Genomic DNA, 23,204 nt, shown 5'->3' on the forward strand with positions numbered 1-23,204 from the left:
GTCGGCACAGAGCGGTCCCACGCGCTGTGTGGATTCTGGCATCTCCAGGTTACGCGGTGACGCACGCGCACTTGCTCCCCGCCACGCCCCCGCTAGGCGTCTGCACGTGTACTCTACACCTCACACAATCCTCTTTCACAGTTCAGGAAACTGATGGAAGGTTCGGTGACTTGCCCCGGTGCTCACAAGAGGCCCAGGGTCTCACCCACGCATCAGGCTAACGTGCCGCGGTAAGTCAGCGCTTTGGCCCCGGCGATGGAAAAGGATCGAGGCATTCTGTCCCAACTTTCACACACAGTGTGTTCTGAAAACACGTATGAAAGTGGACTGTGCAGAAGCCGACGGGCCTGTGGCTGTGGGCCCACCTCGCCAGGCCCAGCCAAGCCGCCTGTAGACAGCGACACTGGAGTCCTCACCCCCAACTGTGGCCGTGTTCAACCCCCGCCCTACGCGCCTGTTTCAGGATCCGGGCCACAGCCTTTGAAGGGGCGGGGGGCAAGGCAGAGCGAAGAAAGAGATGATACTGTTTTTACATGTCCGTTTATTAAACAAGAACTCCTTCATGACAATTTAATACAGTATTTATTAGCGATTAGTGTTGAGAAAATTATTTCCCTCTACATACAAAAATACAGATTTGAACACTATGAAAACAATCAGGACAAGTACCGTGAAAAATTGGTCCTTCAAAAGAAATAAAGAGGGAAAACTGAGGGCAGCACGAGGCTTTGTCTGCTGTCAGGGACAAACCAACAGGAGCAAAGGCTTCGGGGCCCCCAAACCACTCCAAATGGATAGAGTCAAACATGGGAGCCTGTGGGAGCTGAGTGGTGCCCACCCCAGGGCATCCACACCAGCTTCAAAAGCCAAGATGAGAGCTCTGACCTACCAACAGCATAAACCAAAGTTGGCCAAACAGGCGTCACCTCAGGTCGCCCCACAGCTGTGTCTACACTGTTAAAGGAAACAGACTTTTAAGAAGCAAAGTGTAGTAGTTGTTAAATTAACATTGCCCCTCTCCCAGGTACCACTGGGCCAAGTACCGAGTAATCACATGGGAATCATCAGCCATCTGACTCGACTTCCTTTGTTAGAAAATAATGACACATTCCAACCCTTCAAATCCACCAAAAAAAAAAAAAAAAAAGCTACAGTTTTATGTTTTAATAAGTCCATTCCTTCATTTTAAATGGGCTCAGCTAGTTTACTCAAGACTTTTCTTGACCAGACATAACTCAGTCCTGCAGGGGTGGGAAAGCAAAAGGAGCAGTCAGCATGACCTCTGTGTCTTAATTTCATCAAGCTTGTCACAGCAGGGAATCTATTATGTTTGGGCGGGAAACCAGGAAGGGCCACAGAACCTACCCAGGGCATCCACAAACCAATCTGAGATCCAAGTGGAAGGTGAGCCCGAGACCAGCAGAGATTCCCGCCCGCCCCCCAGCACGTCTCACACTGGCAGAGGACGGCGGCCTGAGCTGATCTGGAAGACAGACACCAGCCAGAGAAAGGGCTTTTTTCACTGTTTTAGACCCAAAGAAGGGGAAGTCAGAGCACCGAGAATGTTCTGTTCTTTTTTTATGGAACCACTTTCCTCTTAATGTTTGAGATGAGCAGTGGCTGTTCAAACTGAAAAAGTGGTTAAAAAATGTCAAATGCGGTTATACTGATTAATAACTATTTCACAGAAATATATTCTTACTCTCAGACTGTTTAAATAAGCAGAAACGAGATGTTGGGGAGAAAGCAGCAGAAAACAACAGGAAAAGCCGGGGGGGTTGGGGTTTTTTTTTTCTTCTTTTTAAAAATATATAATGAAGTTTAAAGGGAAAACTACCAAACCTCAAAACCAACATTGCTGGAAGCAATATTTAAAGGACACAATCTAAAATCATGCTACAAAAATAGTGTTATCTTGTTTAACTAAATGTACATCTTTTTTTTTTTCAATTCCATGATTGACAAGAGTGTTCATGTGACTGACACACGGAAGGCACCAAAGGTGAAGTGATTATTATTTGTCTTAAAATATACAAAGACATAATTACCTACTTTGGGAAAAGAAAAAATACAGTCATACCTGTAATAAATAGTTAAGTGTTTTTGCCACGGGTTCCTGAACCCCTACAAATTTCAACATATACAAATAGTTTCGACCCCTAGCATTCTTTTAGAGGAAACTACATCAGAATCAAGTTATGAAAAGCACTGGTTTTATCCACATACGTCAGTTTCACCATGAGGCAGGATTTGAAAACTCGGTTTTAAACGGGTTACGGAGTGACAGTTGGAAGCAGGCGAGAGGCCTTAGCGGCCTGGGCCAGTCCCGGGAGGCGGCACAGACATCCTGCCCTCGCGCTCCCCCAGGAACCCTTGGACCAGCCAGTTCTCCCTCCAAGCACCGAATATCTGCCTTCCTCACATCTGCAGAAAGGAGAACAGAGTTGAAACTTGCAAAATCAATTCTGGAACACGCAGGAAAGCAAAACGGCCCACGAAGGGAAGCAGCCAGACACGGCCCTGCCTGCGTGGACATCAGGCCCCCTTGCTGTCCTCGTTTCCTGACCGTCCCTTCAGGTGGCTTTCCTGATAAAAGGGGTGCTTCCTACCGGGTTTCAGCAGTGTCCTCCAAAGACGACTCAGATTGGATAGTTCCAGGCTATTACTGAAACCCGTACAAACCAGTGTCAGATCAATTGTGTCACTCGTTCTCTCCTCTGAGGTGCAGTTATGAAAAGAAACTTTGGGCCTCTCCCTAATCCCACCAACAAAGCTGATTAAGGTCATTTGAGACAAGTTCCTACTCTAAATTAGAACCATGAAAGTTCTGATGTAGCTCACTAGAGTCCAGGCTATTAACCCCTTAATGAAGGCTCTCGGCCTTGTGTAGAATGCATCCCAAAGAAAACACAACACTCCAGGGTGTCTAGATAGCGAGTCACCCAAATTAAAGTCTTGGCATAAAAACTAGACAACAAACTAACCCTGTGAAAAAGACAGACGATTCAAGGATCCATAAACTAAACTTTACTCTAGGCAAGTTGCCACTGATTTACTCAGCGGACTTACGGGTAATTTTTTTTTCTTTACTTTTACGTTTATAGAATAATAAAAACTAGAAAGGAAAAAATAAATCCCCAAGGTTGAGAAATTATATCCAAATGGAATAAGAATCTAGACCAAAGGAAGGGAAACTATATCAGAACCCACCCCTCTGTGTCAAGCCTAAAAGAATATAAATGCCATTTACTGGTGTGAAGAAAAGTTAAACAAACATTCAACTTGGAGAAGAAAATTCCTCTAGATCTAACATATCGAGGGTATTTTCTTTCAGAGACAGTTTCTAAATAAAAGAAATGTAAAGAGCCAGATATTTCAAATTACCTTCTCAACCAGACAGTTATGATTTCAGCGATATCTGATGAGAAGAGAAGAAATAGGAGATTTTATAAAGAGCCAGGAGCGTTTACAAAGCTCAAGGCAGGCGGTGTTAGGCCTGCGTCCTCTCTGAGGGGCACCCAAATCAGAATCCGAGTCACCTGTCCAGACCTGCGAGTCCCCAAACTCACACTAAGAGCCCGGCGCCAAGGCACGCTCTTCCCCATGCCGGCTCCTGCTCTCAGGTGGGCTCCAGAACACAAGGCCTCGCTTTTCCAAAGAGGGCAGGAAATACCCTGGGTGGGTAGCCATGTCCAGTGCTCTTGACAGGCCCACGGCAGACAGTCTGAGCCTCTCCCTCCTTCCTCTCCCCTCCCAGACTCGCCCCTGCCCCCACTTCACCAGCTGTCGCCTAGCTGGTCCTGGGAATGGTTGCTGATGAAATAAGAGGGAGCCCCTGAGTTCTGCGAACTTCACTAGGAGCCAGAAAAGTGTCTGGAGACCTCACACGCTAACGGCAGTCGCTGGAGCAGGAAGCAACGTTTTATTTCGCTTGAGACAGTCAATTGGCAGCAGCCTAGAAGATGTCTTCACCTTTTGCTACCTGTGTAATGTCATATTTTCCTGTAAACCAGAGGTGGAGAAAATGAACATCTGGCAGTGGCACGAAGACTTCATGGTAGCTTTGATCTGAGCATGGATGGCACAACAGGACCCACTTCAGTCGTCACGGCCTCCCAGAATCACTACGGGGGCCACATGTTGTCTCCACACTTTATTCATCCGCTAGGACAGATTCTAAGAACAACCCACAGAACATCTCGTACAGCCCGAGATTAGGAACTTGGTCCGCCTCTTAAACACGTGGAGAGGCAAGGGGTTTCTTCCCAAACAGTACATGCGAAAAGGTGAGCTTGGGCCACACACACATGAAACAGGGAGGGGTTATTCAAGGGTCATTCGCTGCAAGCAAGAATTCACATACATGTGCAGACAAAAGGGTTAGTGCTTCATGTCCTCAGAGGCCGCATGTGGCTTAACCCAAGATTGAATCACTAAGAAAGCTTCGAACACAGGCAGATGAAACTGCAAACTTTAGAAGAGTAGGAATGTTTTCAACTGAGTCACAAAGCTCTCTCCAGAAGCATCCGACACAGGGTGGGGTCAGATACACTCCATGCCTGCCCACGGGCATGAGCCTTTAGCCAAGGGGCAGTGATGGTGCCCGAAGGGCAGGGGGTGGCATCCACCTTCCAGAGCCGAGCCCTCAGAACCAGGCTGTGTCCTTGGCTTCCCTGGGGCCAGGCCAGGCTTCGTCCACGCTGGCACTTTGGTTCAAGTTGCCATGGAAGACATGGCCATTGGGATTGGGCAAACGACTACATTCTTGCCTTTCTGTGGGCGAAGGGAATCTCTCCGATGACTGTTGCGGTAGAGTGAAAATCTATTTTCTTTGCTTTCAGTCGAACTTCTGTTGTGAGATTTTAATCTGTAACTGGCTTTGTCTTTCCCCGGATTTATATGGAGCCAACAAGTATCTTTAGGCTCTTGTGATTAGAATCTCCCTGTATGAAAGGGAAAAGGTACTTCCCCCTGCCCCACCCCATGCCTTCAGCGGTGTGAAGGGAGGCAAAAGGAGAATCAGAGAAAAGAAAAAATACCGCATCAACCAAATCGACGCCAGGATAAACTTTATCTGAAGACGTCAGTGTTTGCATCCATCTAAAACCACCAGAGTTTCCACCAAATGCTTGAGGGTTTCAACCATCCAGTCGCCAGGAACAAATTCAAACATACACAAGTCTGGCACCAACTATGAAAGCCAATATTATCCCACCAGAAAATTGAGAAACACTAAGATTGCCTCTGCCTCAAAAATGCCCCAAACCAAAGTGACATGGGTCCATATTGGAACTATTAAATGCAAAAATAAGCTTCCTTCAGCTTGCAAAAAACAGTCCTTTTAAGCCCCCCAAATCTAGATGGTCTTGTTTGTACACAGAGACAACATACAGAAAATGCAGGTGTCTTTCCATTCACACTGGACAACCATATTCCTTCCTTCTCACCACACTGCCACACGTGACAGGACTGAGGACTCTGCATCACACCAATTTGCATACCTGGCCACTTCCGGTTGTAGTGGGAGCTTATTAAATATAAAGAAATATATTTACAAAAACCATGGGAGAGTCTCATGGCACAAAGGACATTAAATAGTTACAGGGGAATAAATAATTCCAAGATTCTAACACTAAGATGCAAACTATTCAATAATTCCTAAGTGGCAATGGCACAAGGTGTCACCACTTTTTAATCATCTATCAGCGTTTACAACTGCGATGGGCTTCAGAACCGTTCCTTGCAGCTGACATCACATCCTCAGGAGGCCAATAGGCTCCTTTCAACCAGATGATAAACTGGTTTTACTGAAGTGACCTGGGAAAATTTGGGCAACAACCCTGCCTGAACAGTCTTCTTTTTTTCAGTCTCACTTCAAAGGCGGCTTTTTTATTGAGGCCAAGTAACATGAGTCCCAGCAGGAGATTTCTGATACAGTTCAGGGTGGTCCTCCTAAGTGGGCCCCATTTAATGCAAGGCTGAGTCTTTGTGACCCTGTTTTTAAATGGAACTCTCAGAGGGAGATAAGCCCCATTTTGACTAAGCATATACACTCAACAAATGCAAAATAAATATATAAAATGAACAGATAAAATCCAGATGTCATAATCTCCTCAAAAATCACTACACATAATAGGTACGGAGTTTGCGAAGCATGGTTTGTACTGCCTCACAACATCCATGGGAAGAGGGCTCCGTCAGAGCCGCTGTGACCAGGCCTGGCTGCCCTCTGCGGGCACAGAGGGAGGGGAATTACCGCCTGATGAGCTGGGTCTGCACCTGCAGCCCACGGCCCCTGAGCAGACCAGGGGCTTGAACAGGTGACCTGGGTCACGGCCCTGGAAAGGAACTGCAGCAGAACTCGGATTGTATGGGATGTTCAGTTCAGGGAGCCCTAACCCCGACCCTTCAGAGACAGCACGGTACCATTTCCTGTGGAATCCCCAGCCAAGCAGCGCTACCTGATCAATCCACCGCACGGGGAAATCAGACGCTGCTCTGCTATGCAGAACGTAATGCCGTGTGTGCACAGCTGGACATTTCTCACACGGGCTCTGCTCACCCCACCCCCAGACCCAGACCCTCTCTCTTGTTACACTGCACGCTGCTGAAGCTGTAAACACTCACTAGGACAAGATCCTGGGGACTCTCCACATTAATGCAAAATCTTCCCACCAGCAGTAAGCATTTTTTTCCTCGGTCAGGGAGAAACACAAAATATTAGAGCTAGAGTGAGGTTTGTAAACATTAAAAACAGTTCAGAGTGAAAACCTGACACGTTAAAACGATTTTTCCATAGAAGATACAATTAGTCTCCAACAGAAAAAAAAATTAAAAACTACAGCATCGTAGGGGCTCATTTAACTCAGTCACCACAATAACTGTCACTTTACCGAGAATCAGTTCAAAACCTTACATAACTGGAACTTTCCCCTACAGATTCCAAGATCGACATTCATGGTTACGACCCTGAGGCACAGGGACGGCCGTGCCTCCGAAACATCAGTGAAGGGTGTGTCATGGTGCAGATTCAAGTATTTTCAAATCCTAGACAGATCTACTCAGAATCACTCTAGAACTCAGGCATTTGAAAATCAGTACACACCCCTAAAACAGAGGTGTGTCCCCACCTGTGGTCCATGATGCCAGCAAATGGGCAAGGGTTTGGGCCGGGGAAACAGACTGTATTTCTTTCGTGGCTTTTACCTGGGAAGGTAAAATGACAGAAAATCTGCAGTCCAGCCTCAAAGTATTCAGGAAAGGGAGGAAACTGGAAAAAAGATGGTCCTCACATTCCTGGAGGAGAATCTGAGATTCACGGAGGTGATTCATTTGAGGAAGCATCAAGGGATTTCTCAGCAGGGTAGGAAACAAATGGTGACCCTCCCACAGGTCAGCAACGCCGCGGCGCTGTGCCAAGAGGATGCCAGCTTTTCCCACACCCCCTCCAAACCCCAGACCCAGCAAAAAGCTCCGCCAGCACACCCACCGCCAAGACCCTCGGTGTCTCACGTGGCTTTCCAGGCTTGTGCTGGTGTCTTGATGCCCCGGGCATGGAAAACAATGGGGAGAGGGGGATCCTGGCAGCGAGACTAAAGCTGACCTGGGGCAGCTATGGGAGCTGCCCAGGAATCACTGCTCACCGACTGTTCCAACCATGTACCTTCATCCCTTGATTTTTTTCCCCCCACTCCTAGCAGCCCCCATTTAATCCAAAGTCCTGACTTGTCACAAATACATATGACAGGTGGCTCAGAGTCAGACGTGAAGCCTGTGCTCAGGGACAGTGAAGTGGACACGGCCGCCTGTGAGGCCAGCGGCTCCCAGGGCCACCAAACCGGAGGATCTGGGGAGCTGTCCTGCCCACCTCTTTCTGAACAGCTGGGCATGGGGCTCCCTGCCTCAGGCACCCGCCACGAGGGTCACTGTGAAAACCCTTTCCCAAAATGAACTTTTACCGAGGAGGACAAAATTCAACTTAGTCACATGAAAATCTGACGTGATGAGGGACAGAAAAACTGGATTGAAAGGACGGGCACGAGGAGCAGAGGGAAGAGGACCCTGGCGCGTCCTCACGTGTCCAGGCGCTGGATCTCAGGCCGGCTGTCCACGTCTCTGGACTCCGTGCGGGCGCGGATGTAGTCACTGGCGCTCTGCTGGCGGAGGCTGACTCTCCACTTCTGCGCGGCCAGAAACGCGCTCACCGCGTGCGCCGCGGTTGCCAAGAAGCCGAATATCTACGAGACACAAACCCGGTTAGTCCACGGGCACGTCAGCCGTCTGCGGGGTCTCTGGGCAGCTTACAGTGAGCCGAGCTGCGGCAGCTCTCCCAGCTCTAACCCCAACACGCAGCCCCGCTGAATGTTCAGCTTGTCATGGCCAAGTTCATAGTCGTGTGACTCACAAAAAGGCAGCCTAAGGTCTCTTTCGAAGCATTCTGGTTCTACAAGGAAACAGATCACAGAAGTGCCTCTTTTACAGACCTTCATGATACTGGTCCTCGGGGGAAAATACAATGTAGATGAAACACCGTGAGATGAAACATCAGGGTCTTGCTGTGTGAGCCCCAAATCAAACCGCAAGACCTGACATTCCAAATCACAGCCCCAGCCTCCACCTGCCGCTCCCCTGGGCAGCTCCATGTGGGCAGCTCCAGGGTGAGAAGCAGTGGAGTTTTAATGATAAGATAATGACTGATCAACCTACTGACTAAAACGTTGTAGAGCTAACAGTTTAGTATTTTTAATAAACCTTTTAACCATCCCCCCCCCAATTACAAAAGTGCTACATATTCCTTGCAAATACACAAAAATAAGGAAATGCAGAACACAGAGGGAGAAAGTCTTACATTGTCCAGCCCCGTCCTCCCCACCCCCACCCCGCACTCTGCAAGACAGCATCTGCTTCATTAACACCCCATCCCGGCAGGGAAGGCCCTTAAAAGCAGCACCACTAACAGACATCCAGGGCTCCATTGGGAAAAGACTAAAGCAGGAGTTCTCAAACCTGGGTGTGCATCTGAGAGCTCGTTAAAACACATTTCTGATTGGGCAGTTCTGGGGGAGGCTGAGAAGGGCACTTCTAACACGTTCCCGGGTGATGCTGAGGCTGCTGTTCCAGGGACCACACTTTAAGAACCGCAGCACTGAAGGAACTGGGACCTCCGCTGGCCCAGTAACAGTACCATTAGCAAAGAAAAAGCTAAAGGAGAAGGAGTAGGACACAGGCCAGGGGACCAGAGGAGCAAGTCACAGAAAGTGTACAAATCAGCCCTGTTTTAACCTGTTGAGTTCACTTACCACGGCAGCAATTTCTGCTCCGGTTTTGTGGTTTAAAGCAGCCAGTACAATGGAAGCAATAAAGAAAAAGAAAGTGCTGAGTCCAGTGTTGACCAAATCCTAAAGAATAAGATAAAATAAAATCACTTGAAAAGAATCATTTCATGCCTTACCCTAAAAGCAACTGAAGAACTTTCGAAATAAAAAGCACAATAACAATACCCCGCCTCTCTGCTGGCTCCATATTTTAGTCTTGATGGCCAACGGGTATTGGTCACACAGAGGAAGGCAAAGAGGATAACAGTTAATGATGCTATTTGATAAATCACCACAGCAAAATCCACATGTTAACCAACCACGTCATGTTACCATTTCTTAATGACCTATTATGGAAACCAAACTGCTAACCCACAAGGGCACGCACACTAATTACCCAAAACACATTCAAATCCTCTTGGCATGGGTAAGAATAGACTGAAACTGGTGAAATCTCCTCACTGATTTGTGGCATGTCAAGCACACTGTTTTCAGACCTGGAGAGCACACTTAGCCAGGCCTCATGCTTCTCTTTCTCATGCATGGTCTTTCAAGTCTCCACGCTGCTAAAGCCTAGAGGATTTTCCCCTAAGCTTCTTGCAAAGCAAATCACGTTACAAATCCAATGCTTCGAAGATTTAACTCCGGTCTTACTGTCGAGAGGAACATAGCACAGTGATTAAGGGTCACAGACAGATGAGGGTCCTAACTGACCATGACTGTGGACAAGCCACTTTGCCTCCCTGTGTCTTATATGGGCACAGCCCCCCACCCCACCCCCCGGAGGTGTTTTAAGGATTGGGTGGAACAACACATTTGAAGAGCCGAGCATCGTGCCCGGCCCATGGGTAGGGTTCCCTGCACATCTATTGTTACTTCTGACATTACTACCTGGGCATTAGGCCCCCCACAAACTGGGCCATACCAGAGCGCCCCTATGACCTCTACAGGGAAAGAGAATCCAGGCAAAATCCTCAACTGCTTAAGTGCCACGTTGACTGTGCCATCAATACCAGGTGAGTCCTCCTGGCTGGCCTGGTTTCAGAGGCCATATCCTCTTTAAAGATGGAAAAAGGCAGCATTCACATCATAACAGTCCTGAGCCTGTGCAGCAGGACCCTCCACGCACACACATGCTCCTGGCCAGCGCTTCTGCACCGGCTCACAGAGAGCAGCAAAGTACTGACTACAAACTCTATTCAGAAATGTCTGCCAGCAGGGCAGTTTCCAGCGGTGACCAGTGTGAAGCCACGGCAAATTTTTCACCGATTCAAATCAGCAAGTGTTTAGTTACACCCAACTATGGGTAAAGAAAAATATAGGGATATTATAGGGATAAAGAAAAATTTAAAATGTACTTTCCAAACCAAAGACTATTCAGAAGCAGGGAAAATGTTTTATTTTTATTTATTTATTTATTTATTTATTTATTTATTTATTTTTGTGGTGTGCGGGCCTCTCACTGCTGTGGCCTCTCCCGTTGCGGAGCACAGGCTCCGGACGCGCAGGCCCAGTGGCCATGGCTCACGGGCCCAGCCGCTCCGCGGTATGTGGGATTTTCCCGGACCGGGGCACGAACCCGCGTCCCCTGCATTAGCAGGCGGATTCTCAACCACTGCGCCACCAGGGAAGCCCAGGGAAAATGTTTTATGATAAAATGCTGAGGCTGAACATCAAACAAAACAGTATGTACATTAATGGTGACAATATAAAAATATAAATGTGGTAAAGGGCGAATAGGTACTAAAGACTTTGAAGAGGTTCATGTTATTTGTCTATGAATTCCACATTTGGAAATTCATCTTAAATATCATATTAGCACAAAAAGGTCTAAGCACAAGGATGTTCAACATACTATTTATTTATTCTTTTTTTTTTGGTGGTACACGGGCCTCTCACTGCTGTGGCCTCTCCCGTTGCGGAGCACAGGCTCTGGAGGCGCAGGCTCAGTGGCCATGGCTCACAGGCCCAGCCGCTCTGCAGCATGTGGGATCTTCCCGGACCAGGGCACGAACCCGTATCCCCTGCATCGGCAGGCGGATTCTCAACCACTGCGCCACCAGGGAAGCCCCATCATACTATTTTAAACAGCAAAAAACTGAAGGCAAACAAAATGCTTAAGAATCAGGGATTTGTTAAATAAAATGGTATTTCCATAACAGAACACTATGCAGTCATTAAAAATAATGATATAGTTTTATATTTAACATGGAAGATACTCAAGATAGTTTAAATGGAAAAGCATGACTTTAATGGTTCCATTTTTCTGCACTCACATATCACAACATACATGTACATGTGAAAGACAGTCTAGGGAAAATATTCTAGACGATTACACCCACATATTACAAATGGTTACCCCTGGATGGGTGCTATCACATATGATTTTATAACAGCTTTCTTGAGATATAATTCACCACAATCTAATTTTAGAACATTTTTAGCACCTCCAAAACAAACCTCATATTCATTAGCAGTTAATTCTTCATCCCTTCCCTTAATCCTAGGCAACTAACAATCTGCTTTCTGTCTCTATGGATTTGCCTATTCTGGACGTTTCATATAAATAGAATTATTATATAATATGTGATCTTTTGGGACTGGCTTCTTCCATTTAGTATAATAGTTCTAAGGTTCACTCATATTGTAGTATATATCAGCACTTCATTATTTTTCATTACGGAATAATATTACATTGTATAGATACACCACATCTTATTCTTTCACCAGTTTTTGGACATTTCAGTTGTTCCTGCTTTTCAGTTACTGTGAATAATGCTACTATGAACTTACTTCTACTACTATGAACTTACGAGCTTTTATGTAGACATATGTTTTCACTTCTCTTGGGTCATCACATGATTTTATTTTTCCTTTATTATCTGTATCTTCCACTTTTTCTATAACAAACACTTACTACTTGCACAGTTTAAAAGGCTTAAAACTGGAATACTGCAAAAGTTAGTCAGCATCAATCTCTTGAGTTCCTTGGCCATGAAACAAAATCAAGGCTTGTAGATTCACCCTTCATATCAGGGAGCAGACACAGGCATGCCTTCAGATGTGGATTTGGGGATGGGTTGGGTTTAGTCAACACTGGTGCTTTTTGTTTTATTTTGTTTTTTTTAACACTTTTAATGGGACATGCACTCATCAGTCACATGCTTCATGTCTGCCGCAGTCGCTCCCCCTCCCTGCAGTCTCACACCCAGCCAAATTGCTTCCTATGGGGGGTGGGCCCTAGAACACCCAAGGCTGCAGCCCCTTCTTAGGCCAGGAGATGAGGAGGAAGGGCACCCCCACACACACAACACATGCTTTCTGGTCTCTCCTTCATTAACACACCAATAAGCACAGGTGGGAGCCCAAGTAACTCCAATAACTGATCAACGGGATCTGGCCCACCGATAGGTTTGACTTGCACACTGTCCAAAACAGATTTGAACAGCCAACGTTTAAACATCAGAAGACTGCACATAATAAACTTCTAAAAAAACAAACAAAATCCATCTTTCAGCTGCTCTTGAAAAACTGTCCTGAAGTCCCATGAAGTAACACTGTGACTGAGTAGGAGAGCAACCTCCCGTCTCCCAGACACCTGGCCCATCTTCTCACTTGCCCATTTCCGCCACACGCGCGGCCCCCGGGGAGGGGGGGGCCTGAGTCTATGACCCTGATCCAATCCTGGAGAATGGGCCATCCTACAACGGGCCCCACCCTTCCATACTTTGTACCCAGTGAGCACCTGTTCGTCCCTCAAGGCTCAACTGGAATCTGGCATTTTCTCTGAATTTCCCCGACTGACCTGCTCCAGCCCCACTGCCCTGAGGAATCCATTGTGTTCTCCCAGGCCTCACACCAAACGGGATCACACAGAGCACACATACCACAGGAGAGCAGCTGGCATCTACCCACCCTGCGCTTTTAGTTCCCAAAACCTGGCCCAAAGCAGGTGTTCAATACCACTGGGCTCTGTGGCTAGCTCGAGTCAGCCCTACACATGGACAAGAGAGGAAGTTTACAACCACTCGGACCATACAGTGCACTGACTTGTGCTCAGATGGCCCCAGTATCAAAGGGATGATCGTAGTACTGATGACAGGGGCAGCTACCATCTACAGAGAGCCCACAGTGCCAAGCATATAACTCCCAGTGTCTCACTGAGCCCTAACCTAATTACCATCCAAAATACCTATAATAAAAGGCCTTTAGAGATGAGGAAATTGAGCCCTAGAAAGGATGAGTTTGACATAATGAAAAAATATATATTTGGTCTTTGTCCCAGATTCCCTGGAATTTCCTGAGTGATAGGAGACGCTCCTTTTCTTTTTAATTAATTAATTAATTAATTTAGTTTTGGCTGTGTTGCGTCTTCATTTCTGTGCGAGGGCTTTCTCTAGTTGCGGAGAGCAGGGGCCACTCTTCATCGCGATGCGCGGGCCTCTCACTATTGCGGCCTCTCTTACTGCGGAGCACAGGCTCCAGACGCGCAGGCTCACTGCTCCGAGGCATGTGGGTTTCGCCCAGACCTGGGCTCGAACCCGTGCCCCCCACCCCCACACTGGCAGGCAGACTCTCAACCACCAAGCCACCAGGGAAGCCCCATCTTTTGTCATTCTTAACGAGGCCCTTTCAACTGTCCCTGAGTTTATGCTAATGAAGTGACTCTCAAGCCCCTAGATAGTTTCTGGATGGGGGCTGGTTATCAGGAAAACCAGTCAGGTGATTAGAGGGTTGGAACTTTCAGCTCCACGGCCCCTGTGGACAGGAGAGGGGCTGGAGATTGAGTTCAACCTCCAAATGGCCAAAGATTTTAATCAACCATGCCTACATAATGAAATCTCCATAAATGCCTGAATGACGGGGTTCCACGTGCCGAGAGGGTATTGCCCCCCAACTCCATGGGGACAGAGACTCCTCTGAACCCTGCCCTATGCATCTCTTCCTTTTGGCTACTCCTGAGTTGTATCCTTTAGAACAAGCCAGAAATGATAAATAAAGCACTTTTCCAAGTTAAGTTGTTCTAGAAAATTATCGAACCTGAGGAGGGGCTTGTGGGAACTCCTGAATCTGCAGCTGGCCAAGCAGAACTGCAGGTCACCTGGGACCCCATCTGTGTTGGGGGCAGTCTCACGGGACTGAGCCCTTTAACGTGTGGGGTCTGCACTAACTCTGGGAGTTAGTGTCAGAACTGAACTGAATTGCTGGACACCCAGTTGGTCTTGGAGAATTAGAGAAGTACTCAGTGTGGAAAAACTACACAGATTTGGTGTCAGAAAAAAACACATATTTGGTGTCAAAAGTGGTGTCAGGAAACACTACACGAGTCATGGCGAAAGCCTCAGAACTCTGCAAGTGACCCCTCTGGGGGACTGTTCTCAACTCACCACAGCACCCAGCCTGGGTTATCAGGTTGGGAGACATCTGTGGGAGGAGCAGGGGTCACAGAGGCCACTAAGATGGAACACCAAAGAGAAAGAAGAGAGACTGAGATTGTGGTGTCATCAGAGGCAAGAGGAGAGAGTAGGGCAGGAGGGACTGAGCTGAGCGTATTCCAGCGCTGAAACGGTTGGGGGCGGCGGGGAGGACTGGGGAGTAACCAAAGGATCCAGGAGAACAGAGGCCCCCAGCGATGCTGACCAGAGGACTTTCAAGGACATAAAGTCAGGGGAGTGGATGGGGGAGGGGAAGAGGCAGTCCTCGTGTTCGGGAAGGACGCAGCGAAAGCTTTTTGGGGTGTTGACACTATCCTATCTGTTGACCCAGGTGATGGCTACACAGTCTTTTATCATTCTTCACTAAACTGTACATTTACTTTTACAAATTTTTCTGAATATGCTGTTTTTGACGATAAAAGCTGAGACAAGAGATCAGGAAGCAGGGAAGTAAGGAAGGCATGTGCAGACCTCCCTCTGCTTTAAAAAGTTTGGCTCCGCTTACAGGGCTTGAGGGCTGAGTGCCAGCTAAGGAGAGAATGGGAGCCCCTGGGGTTAATGGTAGGAAGAGGATGGAAGGAGAGAGGGATGGGGTGGTAGAGGAGGCCAGGGGCACCAATCAAGGTCAATACAGGTAGAACACATGGGTGTGTGAGCTCCCAATATACAGAGAAAAACACACATCACAGAATAAGTCCCATAGATTCGCTAAACAAAACAAAACAAAACAAAAACAAGTTGATATTAACACACTCTGATTGCGTCAAATAATGCTTGTATAAAATATATACTTTGCATTGTCCTCCTTATTTACCATTTTTCATGCATATGTGAGTTAACTTATCTCCTGAAATGACCCAGTTTTCTAAATCTATACCAATCACACCCTACGCCACTCATCAGCTGGCTCTGCTGAGGTCAAGAATCCTCCTGCCACCTTGTTAGAGAAACACACACACCCAAGGCCAACCCACTGTGATGAGCAGTCTGATCAGCTCTAAGAACTCTCTTTTGCTCCCGTCCCTGAGAACAGATGACCTGGGCTCCCATCAGTTAAGTACCATCTCCTCGAGTCCATGAAACTTAAATACTCTTTTGTTGGATAAGCAGATACCTTCACCTGCTCTAAAAGGCTGGAAACCCTGCAAAGGCAGAGGACAGAAAATGTTCTCAAGTGACCACATCACCACTCGGTCATCAGCCCTAGACGACACCATCCTAAAGGAAAGGAGGGATGTTAACTTTCCAGTGAAAAAGATGCACTTCGATATAACCCCCAAAATGTGGTTGTCAACCAGTGAAAGTCTTTCACGGTTAAAATAGAAAAATCAGGATTTAAGAAAGCTCAACAAATAGGTATTTCTGGAGATAAAGGCCAGTGTGAATTAGTTAGAAATCTGAAGTATGAAGTCTTTTTTGCTGTTGTTATGGTGATCTGTGATCCTTTTTTAATTAACTAATTAACTAACTAACTATTTTTTTTGGCTGCGCCACACAGCTTGTAGAATCTTAGTTCCCCAACCAGGAATTGAACCTGGGCTCATGGCAGTGAAAGCACAGAGTCCTAACCACTGGACTGCCAGGGAATTCCCAGTGATCCTTTTTTAAAAAATTGAAATGTAGTTGATTTACAATATTATATTAGTTTCAGGTATACAGTACAGTGATTCAGTATTTTTGCAGATTACACTCCATTATAAATTATTATAAGCCAATGGCTATAATTGCCTATGTTATATAATACAGTGAAGTATAAAGTCTTCTAACAGATTTATATGGCTGTCAAATAAGTAGGTAAGAGAATTAAGGGAGTGAAGTCAAAGCTGGTGGAAGTTTACAGGAGAATGATGTGGCTGACAGACACCAATGGCCTCTGACTCACAGTAAGGTTAATATTTCTCATACTGGCAACAGCGCCCACTGCGTTGGAGCCTTTATACACACTGTCTCATTTCATTCTTAAAACAGCCCTGTAAGAAAAATATTGTCATCTCAACTTGGGGCTCTAAGTGACTTGCCCAGGGTCATACACAGCTCTTAAGATCCACCTTGGACTTGAACGCAGACAGGTCAGCCTAACTTAAAGCCAGTGGGGTTTTTTGGGGTTTTTTTGGCTGCATCGGGTCTTAGTTGCAGCATGTGGGCTCTTCATTGTGGTGCATGGGCTTCTCTCTAGTTGAGGCACATGGGCAAAGTTGCCCCGCAGCATGTGGGATCTTAGTTCCCCAACCAGGGATCAAACCCACGTCCCCTGCATTGGAAGGAGGATTCTTAACCACTGGACCGTCAGGGAAGTCCTGCCCCTGGGTCTTAACCATCCTAGCAGCTGCTTCTTTGTCAAACAGGATCTCCAGCATGGTTTCATTCACAGCCCTGTCCAGCCCCTCCCTCAGAAAGTATTTATTGTGGCCTTAGAAACTCCCGGGGACCTGGGTTTCCAACTTACCTTGCCCCATGACAATGACCTTGCCCCCATGGAGCCTGCGTGTTAGTTGGGGGAGGTTTGTGAGGTTCTCTTGCGCTTTCATTACACTATCAGTTTAGATCACAATTCAGTAAGCATTTTCTTATGGACAACACAGACTTCATCTTAAAAAGAGCTGCGACACTAAAATCTGTCACCAAAAACTGACAAAATGCCTCCAGTATCTTGAGGTTTTAGAGCTTTTTTCTTAGTTTTCAATGCCGGGACAAAACCATCTGAGTTTGCAACTGACAACTTTTCTAGTCCAATTCTCTTTTTATTTTTCCTGCTAAAAGAGCCTGAGCAACACAGACAGCACTCTGTCAGGAAGACCATCTCCTCTTGGTCCCCCCACATGAACACCATGGGAGTGGCCCCGCCAGGCAAGGTGACCAGCCCAGGCCTCCTCCTCCTGGGCTCCTGCACTTGGGCCACACTTTCCACGGTGCTGCATACACCCAGCACCGGCCGCCAAGAGAGGAGCCCGCGTGAGGGCAGGTGGTCTCAGAGTCCCCCACCCACCCCCAGGCACAGAAGGAGAGGCAGCTGATAGTGCTTGCCTGTGTCTCCCTAACTGGTTCCCTGTGAGCTCCTGCACATGCTTATCTGCAAAGAACTATATCAAGAAGAGTGAGGGCTGTGAAGTTCCCTTTTCCGTTTGGCACAGTAAGGACAAGTTACACAAGCCCAGGAAAAGGGGCCTGGGAGTGACCGGCCCTGAGATGCCTATGCCGGTCAGAAGGTAAGGCTGTCAAACAGAGTTAAGACCCCCAAACCACAGAGGGAAGAGGAGGACACGTTTCCTCTGATCAAACCAGCAAATCGTCTGGGACCTCCCAGCTGTTTTCAATTTAACAATATTCCTAGTTTTCACAAGTTAATGGTAATTTCATTCATATTTTCAATTCTTCCTGAATCAATACTTTTGCAAACAGCTTTTGGGTCCGGTGTGAAAAATGTGCAAACGTATTAATTCCATGTTCTCTTTCCCATATTCTATAAGTATCAACATTACCAATCTTCTCAGAGGACCCCAAAACCGAAATGACATCTTTAAAGGGGTCAGAATAATTGTTATGTTTCTATCATTAGTGAAGATTCCATTAATTTTGTAGTCATTTTATTCAACCCAGTAAGGAAATTTAAAATTTCACAGTTGCATTACAATGGAATATTTAAGTATCAAAATGAACTGGAACCAAACAGGCCATGGACTGATTCCTGCTTTTCCTCGGAGCCGTGCAGCACCCGATCCTTTCCTAATCTGAGAGCGTGACTTCTACTCACTGTCAGGTTCCAGTTGATCTGGGGGATCCTCATGTGAAGGTTGAGACTGAACAGAATCAGCAAGACTCCAGTCACCACAAACGCACTGCAGCTCACAAACTCAAAAAAGTAGAGGCCTTCACACGGGGAGCACTCCATGATGGTCTCTATGCAGATGAATGCGATCAGGGCCAAAATCTGGGAAGAAAATTACAAACACACATGTACGTGTACGTTCAGCACACATCTGTGGACACACGTGTCCGCAGCGTTTAAATAAAACTCAACCACCGCCGCCACATACAGCCCCGGAGTTTTTCCCCTGGGGACGGCAGTATCACGGTCAGGAATGTGACCTGATCCAATTCTTACCTAAGAACAGGTATAGGGGCCTTAACGAAAGGATCAGGTTCCTCATGTGAACAACCAAGCCCCGCCACAGGACACTGACACCAGGCTGGTGCCATGCAGCTCCCCGTGAGGAAGCAGACAGGAACATGCCCGCAATGCTTTTAGTCTGCTTCTGCCACGGGTAAGTGGACACTGCCTACACACGTTTCTCATATACAGTCTCCACCACAAGGATGCCAAACATCAAGAGAGCAGGGTCCTGGTGGTGTCCATTTCATGGCATCTGCAACTACCTTGCTGGTTCAGCTGAGTCACACAGGCTGAGACCCTTGATGGCTTTAGGAGATGGATTTGTATAACCCCCTTCCCCCATTTAGAAGTCCCACCCAAAAATAAGGCCCACCTAATTAACTCATGAGCCATGCTTTTAAAAAGTTTATCATTGGACTTGATAATAAAGAGACAGCCTGGCAGTTTATAAAAACATTTAAAATCTACAAACAATAGAATCAATTTCTTTCTGAAGAACCAAAGTAACACTCTAGCAGTATGTCCCAGGCAATGAGAGATCATGAAAGCAAACAGGCATCAATGGAAATCACCAGGTCAACTTGCAAAGGGAGATTTCAGGAACAGGAGGCAGCAGAGGGGCTGAGTTAGTGGCCCTGTGATCAAGGAAAAGTCAGGTGGTCTTACACCTAAAACCAGATCAGTCTTGGGCTCCTGGTCTGTACCCCACTTCCGCAACCGAGCTCCTCGCCGCCCACTACCTGTCAAGCCTGTGCCAGAGCTTCCAGGCTGCCCGCCCCCCAAAAGTCAAGGAAGCACAGGCAGGCAGCTCTGTGGTTCCAGATTTGTCCTTAGAACCAGCATCGTCAGCATCACCACGGAGCTCGTTAGAAATGCAGAATCTCTGCCTCCCCTCCTTGACCTCCAGTCACAGTCTGCTTTTTGGACAACATCCCTAGATGACTGAAGTGTGGGAAGCATAGGAGGCACAGGCTGCTCTGGGGCCCTTCTCCACCTCCAGGAGTCCCACTCATGCCTTCCAGGGCCGCACTCAGCTCACATCTTCCCCACGCCCTTCCTGACTGCACCTCTCCCCGCCAGACGTGACTGATCCCAGACTCTCCCAGGAAAGCTTGCAGATCTATGGTTACGTTCCATTTATCACACTTGCCACCATGGATCTCTCTGCCTCCTGAGCTCTTTGAGGGCAGGAGCCAGTCCATCTCCCTCCACTCCCAAGGCACCAAGCTCACTAACCTGCACAAAGCCAGTGAATGGGGGCCCGGGGAGCCTCTTCAAACCCACAAGTCCTGAGGGACTTGTCAGTCTCCACATGAAGGAAGGGAGGCTCTGCTTTTTCCATGCCTTTCTAACAATATGTGGCCTTTCCATATTTCTATTCTAAGTCAACACGTAACAATTATGGGCCTTACAGCACACTTTGTGCTTCTCCTAATGGCTCTCCTTATAATTCTCTACAGAACCAGACACTTTCATTCTCAATCTGAATTACATGCCTGACTTGCAATCAATTCACAAAGAAAGAGTTCATATAAGGGAAACTCCTAAAAAAAATTTTTTTTTTTTACCCCTGTAATTGGACCTAGTAATCTTGGGGAAGAAATAACACACATCAGTATAGAGTTACAAATGTCTCTGGTATGCTAACTTCAACCGTATTTGTGTGGGAAGGTAACATCTACATTCTTAAATATTAAAATAAAAATGGTTTCAAGAATATGCAAATCCAGCGACTTCCCTGGTGGTCCAGTGGTTAAGACTCTGTGCTCCCAATGCAGGGGGCCTGAGTTTGATCCCTGGTCAGGGAACTAGATCCCACATGCATGCTGCAGCTAAGAGTTTGCATGCCTCAACTAAGGAGCCCACCTGCCGCAACTAAGACCCAGCACAACCAAATAAATAAATAAATAAGTTTTTTAAAAATGCAAATCCAACAGGCAATTCAATACAGAAGACAGACAAAATTCCCTGCTCTCTAGCTCATATGCTAATGAAGGAGTTTTTAAAAAGTATATTAAAAATATAGCATGTTAGACAGTGATAAATACAAAGAAGAAAAATCAAAGCAAGGAAGAAGAATGAAATGTAACCAGGCAAGGGTGTTCGAAATTTTAGGCAGAGTGACCACGGGAGGTCTAAGAAGGTTCTAGATTTATTACAAAGGATATTAAAGTATACGACTGAAGAGCCAGATGAAGAGATACACAGGGCAAGGTCCAGAAGGGTCTCAAACACAGGAACTTCCGTCCGCCTGGAGTTTGGAGTGCACCCCCTGCCCCCCATCACCTGGATGCGTTTTTGGTTCACCAACCTGGAAGATCAATCCTCGAGTTCAAGATTTTTTACAGAGCTTAATCTGGAGCCCCTCCCCTTTTCAGACATCAGAGGCTAAGGCTGAAAGTCCCAACCCTCTCATCACCTGGTTGTTTCCCCTGGCAACCAGCCCCCATTCCTTAGGAGCTTTCCAAAAGTCATCTCATTAACACAAACTCAGGTGTGGCTGGAAGGGATCTGTTAAGAATATCAAAAATAGGGGACTTCCCTGGTCGCACAGTGGTTAAGAATCTGCCTGCCAATGCAGGGGACACAGGTTCAATCCCAGGTCCAGGAAGATCCACATGCTGAGGAGCAACTAACCCCGGGCAGCATGACTACTGAACCTGCGCTCTAGAGCCCAGGAGACACAACTACTGAGCCCGTGTGCCTAGAGCCCGTGCTCCACAACAAGAGAAGCCCCTGCTCACCACGACTAGAGAAAGCCCACAGGCAGCAACAAAGACCCAATGCAGCCAAACATTAAAAAAAAAAAAGAATATCAATATCAAACACCTCTTATCACTTAGGAAATTCCAAGGGTTTTAAGAGCTCTGTGCCAGAAGTGGAATGAAGACCAAATATATATTTCATTATTATAAACCACAATATCACAAGTATTCCCATGTGTAAAGAAGATACAGATACATACATACATACATACGCACAACTATATACATACAATAATTTAATCAATCCCCCACTGATAGGTAATTAGGCGGTTTGTAATACTCTAATAAGCTGTACACTTTTTCTTTTTGCGGTACGCAGGCCTCTCACTGCTGTGGCCTCTCCCGTTGCGGAGCACAGGCTCCGGACGCGCAGGCTCAGCGGCCATGGCTCACGGGCCCAGCCGCTCCACGGCATGTGGGATCTTCCCAGACTGGGGCACGAACCCGTGTCCCCTGCATCGGCAGGCGGACCCTCAACCACTGCGCCACCAGGGAAGCCCTAAGCTGTACACTTTTTATAAAATTTATTACATTGAAGTATAGTTGACAATGTACTGATTTCTACTGTATGGCAAAGTGATTCAGTTATACATATATTTCCCTGTGCTAAACAGTAGAACCTTGTTGTTTATCCATCCTATATATAATAGTTTGCATCTACTAATCCCAAACTCCCAATCCATCCCTCCCCTATCTCCCCCTCCCCCTTGGCAACCACAAGTCTGTTCTCTATGTCTGTGAGTCTGTTTCTGTTTCATAGATAAGTTTACTTGTGTCGTATTTTAGATTCCACATATAAGTGTCAAAGAGTGTTCTGCCTATGTTTTCCTCTAAGAGTTTTATAGTGTCTAGTCTTACATTTAGGTCTCTAATCCATTTTGAGTTTATTTTTGTGTATGGTGTTAGGGAGTGTTCTAATTTCATTCTTTTACATGTAGCTGTTCAGTTTTCCCAGCACCACTTATTGAACAGACTGTCTTTTCTCCATTGTACATTCTTGCCCCCTTTGTCACAGATGAATTGACCATAAGTTCTAGTAAGCGGTATACTTTTTATTTGCCTGCGCTTTGGCACAGCAAATCAAATTTCTTCCAGCACACTGAAATATAACAATCACTGCTGAAGCAAAACCTATCAATTGGCCAATAAGAAAACAGGGACTGGGGGAATTCCCTGGTGGTCCAGTGGTTAGGACTCCATGCTCTCACTGCTGAGGGCCTGGGTTCAATCCCTGGTTGGGGAACTAAGATCCCACAAGCCACGTGGTATGTGGAAGGAAGGAGGGAGGGAGGGAGGGAGGAAGGGAGAAATGGGGACTCAAAGTTATACTGGAAGCCAACAACTTCAAAGCACCTAAAGAATCAAAAGTAATTCAACTTATAACAATTCTGCGGTAGACAAATACACACGGAAAATTGTACAGAGATGTTCAAAAAGATGTAAATAAGGAATAGTTATTGCAGTTGCTAATTGGGAGATCACGGGTGCACCCCTGAAGACAGCCCTTTCCGTGTAGCATCTACCAATTGACCAGGAGCAAATATTTGCACAGTTGATAAGTAAACTGATATTAAAACAT

At 46.6% G+C, this 23,204-nt stretch overlaps 1 protein-coding gene across 1 annotated transcript in view; it reads right to left on the minus strand.

Annotated features, from left to right (window-relative positions):
- Positions 1–1,803: 1,803 nt before the first annotated feature.
- Positions 1,804–23,204, minus strand: part of CMTM4 (CKLF like MARVEL transmembrane domain containing 4) — a 64,735-nt gene continuing 43,334 nt past the window's right edge. The window contains exons 2-4 of the mRNA XM_059046005.2: positions 18,501–18,677; positions 9,300–9,398; positions 1,804–8,237 (exon numbers count right to left, since the gene is read on the minus strand). Of these exons, the coding sequence (XP_058901988.1) occupies positions 8,073–8,237; positions 9,300–9,398; positions 18,501–18,677 (441 nt within the window). The 3' untranslated portion in view covers positions 1,804–8,072. The remainder of the gene's footprint in view (positions 8,238–9,299; positions 9,399–18,500; positions 18,678–23,204) is intronic.

Source organism: Kogia breviceps, chromosome 18, assembly GCF_026419965.1.
Source record: "Kogia breviceps isolate mKogBre1 chromosome 18, mKogBre1 haplotype 1, whole genome shotgun sequence".
In the NCBI taxonomy this organism is placed as follows: domain Eukaryota; kingdom Metazoa; phylum Chordata; class Mammalia; order Artiodactyla; family Physeteridae; genus Kogia; species Kogia breviceps.